The sequence below is a fragment of the Callospermophilus lateralis genome, chromosome 7 (assembly GCF_048772815.1).
Source record: "Callospermophilus lateralis isolate mCalLat2 chromosome 7, mCalLat2.hap1, whole genome shotgun sequence".
Taxonomy (NCBI): Eukaryota; Metazoa; Chordata; class Mammalia; order Rodentia; family Sciuridae; genus Callospermophilus; species Callospermophilus lateralis.
Window position 1 is genome coordinate 104,399,779 of NC_135311.1, and position 13,154 is coordinate 104,412,932.

At 32.8% G+C, this 13,154-nt stretch overlaps 1 protein-coding gene across 6 annotated transcripts in view; it reads right to left on the reverse strand.

Annotated features, from left to right (window-relative positions):
* Window positions 1-13,154, reverse strand: part of Osbpl9 (oxysterol binding protein like 9) — a 136,299-nt gene that overhangs the window by 36,928 nt on the left and 86,217 nt on the right. For 4 of the 6 annotated variants that reach the window (XM_076860429.2, XM_076860430.1, XM_077109923.1 and 1 more), the window contains 2 exons: window positions 1,858-1,953; window positions 862-909 (listed from right to left, as the gene is read on the reverse strand). In XM_076860429.2, the coding sequence (XP_076716544.1) occupies window positions 862-909; window positions 1,858-1,953 (144 nt within the window). Of the gene's footprint in view, window positions 1-861; window positions 910-1,857; window positions 1,954-7,287; window positions 7,357-13,154 lie in introns of all 6 variants that reach the window. The other 2 variants (XM_076860424.1, XM_077109922.1) reach the window with 1 other exon arrangement.

Here is a 13,154-nt window from a genome sequence, read left to right on the forward strand (position 1 = left end):
TGTTTTCTTTCAGAATCATCTTATGCTTTCCAAAACTGTTTAAAAAATGACAGTGGACTGGACTGACGAAATTTAGAATCAATGGTAGGTGAATTAGAACCTGAGTCACTACTATTAACAAGTCTTAAAGGGCCAAATGCAAGGCTACAGTCAAAAAAAGGGAAAATAATAACAACAATGTTGCCAGGAGAGGGAAAATACTAATTTAGAAAAGAGAAAACAACCTGGGGGCAGTGGCACATGCCTATAATTTCAGTAGTAGGGGGGCCAAGGCAGGAGAATCCCGAGTTCGCAGGAGGATCGTGAGTTCAAAGCCAGCCTCAGCAAAAGTAAGGTGCTAAGCAACTGAGTGAGACCCTGTCTCTAAATAAAATACAAAATGGGGGTGGGGATGTAGCTCAGTGGTTAGGTGCACCCTGAGTTCAATCCCTAGCACACTCCCCACCCCCCCAAAAAAGAGAAAACAATATGCAAACTACAAAGTAGACATCAGAAATCCAAGGATGGGAAGAACAGTAGAACTATAATTAAAGCATGTTTCCTTATATGTCAGTTGTTTGTTCTGACAATTCTTGCCCATTTATTTATTTGTATCTGAAGTGACCATATGTATATCTAATAAAATATACTTTCCACCTTCAACACATTATATATGAGAGAACTTACAAAACAGGAATAATATTAAATTTTGTAATCTTTTAATTACAAAACCATAACAAAAACTCACTAGAAAATTCCCATAAGGTTCACTGACAGTACTATTACAATAAGTCAATAATACTATCATAATAGTCAAAATACTGATTGGTGTATCTGTTATTTTTCCAAAAGGCTTTTTTAAGTCAAAATCACGGTGATTACCTTTCTCTGTTCATCATCTTTACAGTTTTGAAGCTTGTCATCAAAAAGCTACAGGATTAAGAATTTAAAAAACAGGTTATAACATCAATTCACTTTACTGCACTGTGTACACTTCCTAAACACAGAAGCAAAAATTCTTAAACATATTATAGATGATTTATGTGCATTTTCAATACAGCATATATTTTTGGCATTGTATTAAGTTATGTTCCATCATGTGATTGACTGCAAACAGTAAAAGTCAATCATTCAGGTAGAATTACAAAGAAAGCACACCACTCTTAAGAACTTAAAATATCAAGTCTGCTTTGTCTCCCAAGTTTATCAACACTCCCTTTCTTCCTAAGACCTCTGCTTTTAATTCATTTTAAAGTAGAAATTAAAATAATTTTGTAAATAGTGGAACATTGCTTTTAATCTTTTCAAGCAGTGTAATTAAACTTCCAATTACTTGGAGACCAATATTCCCCTAAATTCCAGTTTAATTATTTATCTTATTTGTATCTACTGGGAAATGAAGATGGGTGTAGGGAATACCCAGGAAGACAATATCAAACCTAGATCTGAATTTTCTAAATAAACAAATAAATAAATAAATAAGATAATTTACTCTGCAATGATAAGAGATAGATATCTAAACTGTCTCGCCTACACTTTTCCCTAAAATTAAAAAAAAAAAAAGATCTTAGAGACTGAGCCACTAAACCTTACCAGTTTCATAGAAATTTTAAACAGAATATGAATGTAAAATAAGCCAAGTCTTATTTTCTTCAAATTACATCTAGATATTTACCTTTTCTTTAATGACCAAAAAGCACATTATGTAAATATGCTCTTTACCAATATAATTAGATTAGATATAAATAAGTCAGCTTTAAAACTGCTGAAGAACCATATGAGGACTATAAATTTATAGGAAGAAAGAATTTTTTCTCAAAATCAGATTCAGTAACATTATGTCTTTATATCAATTCAATATATAAACTTATGTCATACCTTTAGTTGTTCTATCAAGATTTGTAGGTAAGCATCTGCCTCTGTTAGTTTCTTGTCAAAGTCTTGGACACTAGGAACAAATCCTGAATCCAAACCCTAGAGAAAAATAAAATTTGCAATAAATCTAGCAGTACCCAAGCAATGTTTAATAAAAAAAACATTTCAACCTTCATAAATGAAAACATTTTGTTTTTTAAAAAGAAACAGTACTTTTACAGAAATATTTGTTTTCTAAATTCTCCAAAAATAATGACACATCAACTTTCCTCTCAGCTTCAAGTGCTAGTCTCACCAATTACATGTGCAAATGGCCAAATGAGGATTTAACCTGCTCTTTAGAATCAACTTTTTTTAACCCCAACAACCCATAATTGGCTCTCATTCACCACAAGAACAACAGTGACTTAGCTAAAGATACATAAAAACTACCTAGAATACTATTTACCCATTTTTTTGTTGTTTTTCAGTACATTCCTCTATTCCCTTAATCTTAACTTCATATTCTCACTGTTTAGTTCTCCCATTCCTTAACATTCTCCATCAGCTCTGTATCTCCCTTATTTAAAAAAGAACCTTAGGGGCTGGGACTATAGCTCTGTGGTACAGCACTTGCCTAGCACTTGTGAGGCACTGGGTTCCATCCTCAGCACCACACAAAAATAAATAAAATATAGGTATTATGTCTATTTACAACTAAAAATTCCTTTTTTAAAGTTATTCTATTAAAATTTTATAAAGAACCTTAAAATCCTCACTTCTTCTAACATGCCCCTTTCTAAATGAAAGTGACAAAAACTTCTCTCCTAATTAAGTTCCCTACTTACTTTCACCCTTGGCACGAACACTACACTCTGGACATGGTGTAAATGTTTACTTATTTAGAGGACCCACTTATTTCTCCGTTTAAAAATTCAGCCATGGTATGTTCTACTTTTTGTCACATAAACTTTAAATTCCAGGAGAACATGAATTTCTATGTTTTAACTTCACTCAAAGGTTCTTAATCAGTTCTGCCTGAAAAACACATCAATCCTAGGTATATAGAACAAAACAGCTGGAGAAAACATTATCAGCTTACCAAATATGCATGCCCAGTTGTCACATAGTTAAGCAGGGGAATAGGATAAGGAAATATTACTGCCAGAATCCTAACCCAAGCCAGGCTTGGAGGCACACCCCACAAGCCCTAGGGACTTGAGGGCTAAGGCAGAAGGATCACAAGTTCCAAGTCAGCCCCAGCAACTTAGCGAGACACTCAGCAACTTAATGAGACCCTGTCTCAAAAAAATTTTTTAAATATTTTTTTAGTTGTAGTTGGACACAATGCCTTTATTTTTATGTGGTGCTAAGGATTGAACCCAGCGCCTTGCATGTGCTAGACGAGCACTCTACTGTTGAGCCAACCCCAGCCCTTGTCTCAAAAATTTTAAAATTAAAATTAAAATTAAAAAAAAAAAGGACTGGAGTTGTAGTATCTCCCATAGTTCAGTGGTAGAGCACCTTCTGAGTTCAATCCCCAGTAACCCCCCCGAAAAAAAATAAAGAGTCCTATCCCAACTACATAACTCCGTATACTAAATGGGTGAATATAGGAGGAACAGCTCAGCATACCTATCTCAAAGTTGACCTTTTCTTATCTTCCCTTCCAATCAAAAAAATTGATTCTAAATGAGCTCATTTTCACATTTCCCACAGTATAGTAAACTGAGGTTAAAGTTTATATTACAGCAATACTTCATCTTTGCACATATAACGCTTCTATTAATAGTAGTAAAGCATTTCACAGCCATTATCTCGAAACAAATTGAGATGGTTGGGTCTTATGGAAAGGACAGTGGGTTGGCAAACCTAGTTTCTAATTTTGGCTCAGGCCCTAAAAAGGCACCATGGCTCTCTATCTAACCTTCTGTCTTCTTTCTACCTCCTCCTCCTATTATTAGTGCGGCAGCTATTACATATACCAAAGACAATGACAGCCAACACCATCAATTATTACTCTTGCTATTGTTGTTATTCTCAATCTAAAATTCGGATTCTGAGCCAAAACTTAGAATTTTACTAAGTCCTGTTAAGAATGTGATAGGGAAAAAAAAACAACTTGTAATTCTTTTGTTTTTCAAAATTCAAAGGTAATAAATCTGCCTACTCGTTTTTTCACATATATGTAAAAAAAAAAAAAACCTGCTTGAACCAGTATATATGTGATATTATATATGAAAAAAGAATTTTAAGAACAAAAAAAAATCATAACAAACAATGTACATACAATCTAGATATATTTTAAAAATTTGGTTAAAGATCTTCATTTTTTAAAAAGATAATCTAAAGAACTTTCTATTAGAAACATTTGATTTGTCAAGTATAATAAAGATGAAGAAAAGGAAGGATAAACATATAACATTTCATGGATATTATAGTAGAAGGGAGCTATTTCTTTCCCTGTTATTATGCTACAGAAAAATTACAAGGAATGCTTGGCCTGGCTTTTGTTTTGTTCTGTTTTTCACAGAATATTATAATTATCAATGATTTAACTAAAATCAGCTAAATACATCATTCTTGCTAAATATTTTAAAAGATCAACAACATATTCATAAGTGAAAAGGTGAGGCATCTATGTGAGAGGGGAAATATAAGCTTTAAGACTCCCTTTTGAAACCATTTAGAATTACCACTATAAAAGTCTGATTAACATATTCTATTGAACAAATCACTATTAGATTAAAAATCTTCCAGGAAATAAAAAGAAACAAATTTACATTACCTCAATCTGAATCCTATAATTAATTCTTTAAAAATTTGATGTTGCTAGAATCATATATAAACCTCACTCATCTCTCCTCTCAATCCTGAATCTAAATAGTCTTCCGAAACTTTCCTTTACCTTAAGAATAATCTCCATGCTTTTCAATATCCAATATTCAAAGATCTACTCACCAAATCATTTTTCTTCAGGTAATGTACAATGGAAAGTTTCATAATGATAGTTATCAGAATTGGCCTAACCTCTTTTGCATGGTAATCCATAAATTCTGCATGTACTCAAAAAGAAAATCCTTTTAACTCTTCTACAATTGATAACATATACAAATTTATCAAAAAAATTATACTAATTAAACTGTTTAATAAGAATGTACTAGAAAAAAAGTATCACAAGTTTCATTATCTGTCACCTACTCTAACTTCCCATTCACAGAAGTTACTTTTATAATGTCTTTGAGTCTCTAGTCTTCATTTGAATATCTCTTGATAGAGACTATTTCATAAAAATTATCTTGAATTATCTGTTCCTCTTTCCATTCAACATTTAGAATACTGAGGCACTGCATTTAATCATAATAATCCTTTTCAATGGAGTTTTATTTTTAAACAGGACTAATACAATCCTTTATCACACTGAGGGTGTTCTGTCTTCCCCTTAAAAGAAATGAGAACAGGGAAGGACTGCACACTTCTTGAGATCAAGTAGTCTGACAACAGATATACAATCTAATATTCTGGTCATGTTTTTTGGTTACACTTAATGGTTGATTTCTCTAAAAGATTATATGAAGGGCAGGTATGTACCATTCAGTCATCACTGCATCCTCCAGTGCTAGCTCACTGTTGCAGTGTTAAATGAACACACACAGCCTGGCTGCAGCATCTGGCAACTGTCAATCACAATACCAGTCTTCCCCTAGTTTCTTTGCCTTTCTGTTCTGATTCTCTTTTCCTTTCTCTGTTCCCTCCCTTGTTTTCTCCTCTATCCATGTTCTTCAGCAGTTAACTGAAGTGATTATGTTAAATTGTTGGCAATCAGGACCAAAGAGGTTATTGCTCCCTAATTTGTGTCATAGCCTATAAAGTGACAATTTCTGTAGGGATTTACTTACAGTTTAAACTGTAAGTAAATTGAGACAGAAAAATCTCCATAGAAATTAAATTTCAATCTAATCATAAAATTAGAAATATATATAAAGAAAAAAAACCAACTTATGGGTTAATATACTAAAAGCAAAATAGTCTCTAGCTTTCAAGAGTTCTTTGCTAATAAAGAAAACTAAGGGGCTGGGATTGTGGCTCAGCAGTACAGCGCTCATCTAGCATGTGTAAGGCATGTGTGAGGCCCTGGGTTCGATCCTCAGCACCACATAAAAATAAGTAAATAAAATAAAGATATTGTGTCCAATTACAACTAAAAAATAAATATTAAAAAAATTTAAAAATTAAAGAAAACTAAAATAAATACATAGTCATGGTGAATAACAGATAATTCTTTATCAGTCATGATCTACACATCCAGTTTAACATACAGAGAGAAAAGAGAGAAACATACATCAAGCCCAATCTACAGGAACCGCTTTTCTCAGAAAGGACTTAAAAGCTAACAAATCAGTAAAAATTAAATCAATTCCTGATAAATTACTTTAGCTGGGACACTAAACACTATTTAAAATGTATACTTAAAAAAAAAGAGAGAGAGAGAGAGAGAGTACTGCAAGGGAAGTCCTTAAAACTGCCTGAAGTACATGCAAAGCTGCTTTGGAGAGATATTCCCTTAAGTAAAACTTCACAGGAGACAACTTTTGAGACAGGCAGTTAAAGCTTTTTAAGTAATTCCTGTTAATAGAGGAAGAGAAATGACACAAAAAAAAAAAAATAAAAAAAAAAAAAAAAAAAAAAAAAAAAAAAAAAAAAAAAAAAAAAAAAAAAAAAAAAAAAAAAAAAAAAAAAAAAAAAATAATATTGTTTAAAGAATTTCACAAGCAAGCCACCATGGTGCACCCCTGTAATCCCAGCTATTTGGGAGCTAAGACAGGTAGGAGGGTGGGAAGTTCAAAGCCTGTCTTTAGCAACTTAGCAAGACCCACCTCAAAAAATAAACTATCTCAGTGGTAAAGTGCCCCTGGGTTCAATCCCCAGTACCAATAAATAAATAGATAGATAAAATTTTAACAGGTGAGAATTTTCACATCAAATCTTACTTCTCAGTGAAAACTTAAAAGAACTAAGTACTCTATCTGCAGTACTTTCTCTTAATCACAGGACAAAAAAACATATATAATAAAAATATGTTGTAAAAAGAGGAAGAAAAATACTGTAAGTCTCAAAAAACTTTAGACTAACAAGAAAACAGGGTAAGCTGTCAGTAGAACTGTAAAAGAAAAAAAAAACAGCTTAAAAATTCAACAAAGATAAAATACAAAAGAAAACAACCTCAGTAAAAAATAAATGACATGGATATGAATAAAAGTAGATGATTTCTTGAAATTAGTAAAAAACATACCTTATAATTAATGATAACTTTACAAGAATGCCATTTTGATTAAAATATAAGTTATTTGGAAAGTTTCTGTTAACAATTAGCAATTTGAGATGACATGCATCACAAATAAGCTTTCATCTAATGAAAGAAGTATAGGATATACTTACAATTGAATCACTTACAATTATTTTTGAAAATTCAAGAACTGGAGAGATACCAGAAGACTGGAAAAAAGCAAGTGTAGTACTGATCTTCCATAAAGGTAAGGAAAAGAGAGAATAGAAAGTTACCATACTGTGAGTCTGAATCAATAATCAAGTAAAGGAAAAATAAGAGAAAATCTGTAACTATACAGAGGAAAAACAGGTACATAAGCAGCAAGTAACAAGTTAAAAAACAAAACATTATGCCAAATTCATTGGCTTTTCTGTGCCTTTGAAATTTAAGTTAGCAAATTAAATTTTTAAAGAAATAAAATCATGTTGTCTCCCTATCAGATGTCTTAAAAGTTGGTTTAATGATGAAAAAAGTATGTTAAAAAATCAGAAATATTAACAAGATCACAATTTTAAGTGAGGCTTGCTAATCTCTGATTTCCCTGGATAACTGGACATTTTGAAACATTTATAATACCTATTTATCCCTAAGATTTATCCACTTCAGCTAAAGGAAAAATAGGAATTAAAGATAACAGAAATTCTGAGGGAAAAAAATTTCTACCCAATTTTAATCCTAAAGATTAATACTCAACTATCAGTTCATTTGGAATAAAGATTATCAATTTTAAAATGTCCATAAAATTGAGCCTAGTATTAAACTATATTCTCCAAAGTACCTTCAGAGAAGTACTTTCCATTAAGTCAGTGTACTGACAATCCAAGGCTTCAAATTAAATTCTCTATTATCAACACGGTAGCTCTAGGTACCTTACCAAAAATTGCTGGGTTTCCCAAGAATGCCTAAAAAGTGAGGTTTTCCCCCCCATAGTTTGAGTAAGCAGTCTAACACCATGGATTCACCATGGATACCTATTAAAATTTTTTATAGTATTAGGTATCTTGCTAAGACACTTTACATTTTCTTCTTTCATCATCACAACATAGTAGACAGATATTGCTTATTATTCAAATCTTCCAGCTGGATTTAAAAAAAAAAAAAAACAGGGATTCTAACCTAGTCCTCTGGCTTCAAATACATTACACTTTTCTATTAAATCAATGAAATTTGAAAAGAGTTCTTATAACATAAGGGTACAAAAACATAACTTGAAAATTGCCTCAAGGAGTTTAAGGTATTAAAAATGAGCACAAGGGCTGGGGTTGTGGTTCAGTGGTAGAGTGCTCGCCTAGTACTTACGAGGCCCTGAGTTCGATCCTCAGCACCACATGAAAATAGATGAATGAAGCAAAGGTACTGTGTCTAACTACAACGAAATAATATACATTTAAAAAAATAAAAAATAAAAATGTGCACAAGCTTTAAGGTTTGATCTAGTTTTGCACGCTGAATCTGCAACTTCCTAATAAATTATCTGTGTGCTCTAGCCAAGTCACTTTTTCTTTCTCCATTTTCTCCAGAATAAGATAATATAATAACAAAAACCATTTGTGGTTTCTAGGCAGACGAAATGGGGAAAATATGTGTAAAGTAATACAATAGTAGGTATTCTACTTCCCTTTATAATTTGGAGTCTCAGATAACCCGGATTCACCATTATAATCCCAAACTCCACACACTGCTTAACATATAGAAGTCACAAAGGATACTGAACTTAAAAAAAAAAAAAAATCAGATAATACTATAAACCACGTGCAATTTTTCAGAGATACACAATCAAGAAAAGGATAAAAGCACGAAGTTAAATTGTATTTATCGTCTCCTTAAATAGGAAATGAAACATTAAGTTGATGAACTCTGAAGATAGTAGATAATGACAGTAATAAGATAAGGTATGAGCAACAGACAAAACAAGTGATGAAATGAATGCAGTCTAGAAATCAGATGAGAAAAAAAATCCAATATGAGATACAGAAAAGTACTGGTTATTTTACCTGAAATTATTACCTTGAAAATCAAGAGTCAAACACTATAAAGAAAGCCTATTTTTTCCTTAAGATTATCATCTCTGAAAAACTAGAATTGCTTTTTGCTTTAAATTTACAAAGAAAACAGTTTATAGGTAGTTGTTTTTGTCTACTAACAAATCTGAATTGCTCTTATAAATGTGACAGAAATAGGGTGCTCTGCCAAACAGAAATCAGGTACAGACACTAGCTAAAATTCATGAATTTCAATCATCACACCAAGTCTTAGCACAACTCTTACTCTTTAAGAACCCTTCACCTATTGCTAAACTCTTACATAACCCTTGGACTTGTGAAACAAAAAACAGCATTGACTCCATAAAGTGATTTGGTTACTCAAGCAACTGGACAACAAAAGTCTGAGATTTGTAGCATTTTCCTCTATTGAAATCACTGGCAGCTTTTTTTTTTTTTTTTTTTTTAAGATTCTCCCAATTTATTTCAACAAAGCAGTATAAAAAGCAACTAAAAAAAAAAAAAAAAAAAACCCTAAAGTCTATAAATAGGATAACCATATACATGTTTGCATAGGACAGTCTTTATGGCTGCTATCTAGGCAAAATTATTATTAGCAGCCTCCTTCACTCTCAAAAGTGTCCCCATTTAGACAATAAAGTACCTGGTTACCCTCTGTCATAAGAATGTAACTGGCATTTTCAATATATAAATATCATGAAAAGCATTAAGATTCTGAGTATTCAGGTACAGCAAATTACCTTTAAAGAAAAAAATCTTTAAATATGAATTTACAGTGTCTGAATGCAGAAAGCAAACTACAGAAATTAAAAAAAAAATACCAGACTTCTATTGATAATGGGTGCTTACATAACATTAGAGACACAAGTAATATTAAAGCTGCATTTTTAAAAAGCTATTTGTTATACTAGAAGATGCATTTTTAAAAGGTTATTTACACACACACACACACACACACACACACACACACACACCACATACTGAAATAAAACATGAACCAAAACATAAAATGCTGTTACTCCAGAGCAGTGGGATTGAGGACTGGGAGCATTTAAGAGAGACTCTTTGTTTCTACTATATATATTCATGTTTAGTTTTTTTCTAAGTACACATTTTCAAAATATGTTAAAGAAATAAATGTGGCAATACTGACAGTATGTCAGTATTTCCAAGTATGTAATATAAAATGTAGTATAAAAAAATTCAGGTGTGCCAGGCAAGCGACCTGCCATAGCCCCAGCTGTAACATCATTTAAAGGTAAAGCACAAGGCAATAAAAAGTACTTAAAACTTAGCAATCACCACTATACTGAAATAAATGAAATGGTGAGAAGAAAAATGGCCAGTAAAACAAAGCATAATACCTAACTTTTTTTCCCACACCCTTCCTGCCAACAACATGAGCATGACTCAACATTCAAGAAAGCAATCTCAGGAAGAACAAAAACATCTACTACATCACATCACCTAACAAAGTACTGTTTTGACCATGTGATATTTGGCAATCAACCAAAGCATTTCTTCTGAGACACTTTAGTTGATCTGGCTACTTGCAAAATCTTTCTTATGTCATTCTAGTATCTAAATTAAATTCAGTAGCTTACTAGTATGGAATTAAAAAAAAAAAAAAAAAAAAAAAACATTCTTCCCTTCCCCAACCTCAGATTAACAGCCATTAAAAGACTTTAGAAAGTCTATTTTTAACCATCTACCAAATATAAATGTTTTAGGAAAGTTTCCAGGAAATCTAGTCTATGTATAACTAGGAAAAATTAAACATGTAAATCTTTAAACTGAGAATTTTAGTAGTTAGTTTGAGTTTTGAAATAACTGCAGAATTCTCATAGCATAATACTTGTTGGAAATTTGATTGTTTTCCAAAACAAAACCTGATTTATCTAACAAAACTGGGTTTCTTTACAGCAAATATAACAAATTGACAAATTAATGCCAGAGGAGAGCTAACATAACAAAGGAGTCAGACTAAAACAATGCTTATATTTCACACAAACAAAACAAAAACAATCCTGAACTGAAAAGAACAGGTGGTTCTACAAGTGTTCTGGCACCTTATTCCTTAAAATTACATATGTCAAAGTTGTTTTTTATATATCTGATTTTTAGCTGCCAATGAATGTTGCATGAAAACACAGGCACATTTTTGATAGTTATTAAAAGTGTATACAAAATTTCCCTCATTCAGTTCAATTATTGTCAGAAACCTATCAAGATGATCTGAAACAGGACAAGAATGAATTGCAATGTGCCTGACAGGTTTTTGTTTTTGCTTTTGTGTGGTGCTGGTGATTGAACCCAAACACTCACACAATAGGCAAGTGCTCTACTACTGACCTACATCCTCAACCCGTATTACTATTTAAACATAAAAAAGTATCCAAGAACTATAAGTTCTCGCAGATTATAAACCAGAATATTCATGATAAAAATCACAAATCACACACTTAGTTATTACAAAAAGATTTACTACATTACAAGTATGAATGTTGAATTTTTTATGGCTAACAAAATTTTTAAAGAAAAAAAAAAGAAAGATTAGAGAAAAAATATGGAAATAAATTGCAGTACAATGAGGAGGACGATCAGGCAATGACAATCATCTCATCCCTCTAAAAGCTCATTCTCTCTGGCCAAATCTTAGGAGCACATTTTTATACATACTACTCTGGGTATAGAATTCAGTGTTACAATAGTTACTTTCTCATTGGGCATCTCCTATGACTATGGCTCTATGTTGGCCATGTTGGGAATGCCAAGGTGAAGCAGACAGTGATCTTGTCTTAAAAGAGTTTCAATCTATTAGAAGACATAAACATCTGTCTACAAATAACTGATTTGAGCAAGGTAAAATAAATGATAAAAGAAAGGCACTAGAAGATTTAAAGGAGAAAGTTTAAAGAATAAGAAAGATTTCTGAGAGGTGGCATTTAACAGTGCAGGATTTGGACAGAAATGGGGAAGAAATATTACAGCAGTGGGCCATGGCAGAAAACAGCATTATCAGATAAAGTATTTGAACATTTCTTTAATAAAGTGACTGTAGAAGTGATTGCAGGGCTAAGGAAACAAGGGATGCTGAAGCCCCAGGAATAAGGGAGCAGCAGGAAACCTTTACTACTCCTATTCTGAAGTAGCAAGGAATAATGTTATCATGGGCCAATCACAGGAGGAGCTACTCAGTGTATACTGCAGCTGTAGGACAGTCAATGCTAAAACTGCATCAAAGCAGGGAAGGGGCAGTGGCAATAAATACTCCAAAGGTTCTCTTTCTTTTAACCTTCCTTCTTCTGTTGCTGCCTCCCATTGACTAAACCCAAACAGAAGCCTAAGGACAAAGGACACCAGGTGATACAGGCTGTAAAGTTCAGGCTCCTGGAGCATAGAACAAAAAGCAGAAAATGAATCTGTAAGAAAGTGGAGAATAACCAGAAAAGATATACTCCCAGACTGAAGGGCTAGTATAAACTCAAAGAGAGGTTAAAAACCACAAGACCAGGGCTGGCATGTGGCTCAGTGGTGGAGCACTCGCCTTGCATATGTGAAGCACTGGGTTCGATCCTCAGCACCACATAAAAATAAACAAACAAAATAAAGGTATTGTGCCCACGTATAACTAAGAAAATATTTTTTAAAAAGACCAAATGAAGAATAATATTCTTTTAGAGACATATAAGATGGTATTTTTCAGATCTGGATGCTGACTTAGAAGGAAATCCAAATTAGTAGCCGAACTGGAGAAAGTACTGGGGTTTAAGAAACAACGCATGCAGATCCACCAGAGCAGCACCTTGACACTTTCTAGATATAATAACAAAGCAAGCATCATCTAAGCTTAAGTCCTAGAAAGTAAGGGTCTTCCTGTGTGACTCTTGAACAAATCATTTGGCTTCTCAGAAACTCCTACTTCTACTATTAGAAAGACAGACAGAAAGACAGAAAGAGGGGGGGGGGGAGGGAGGGAGGGAGGGAGG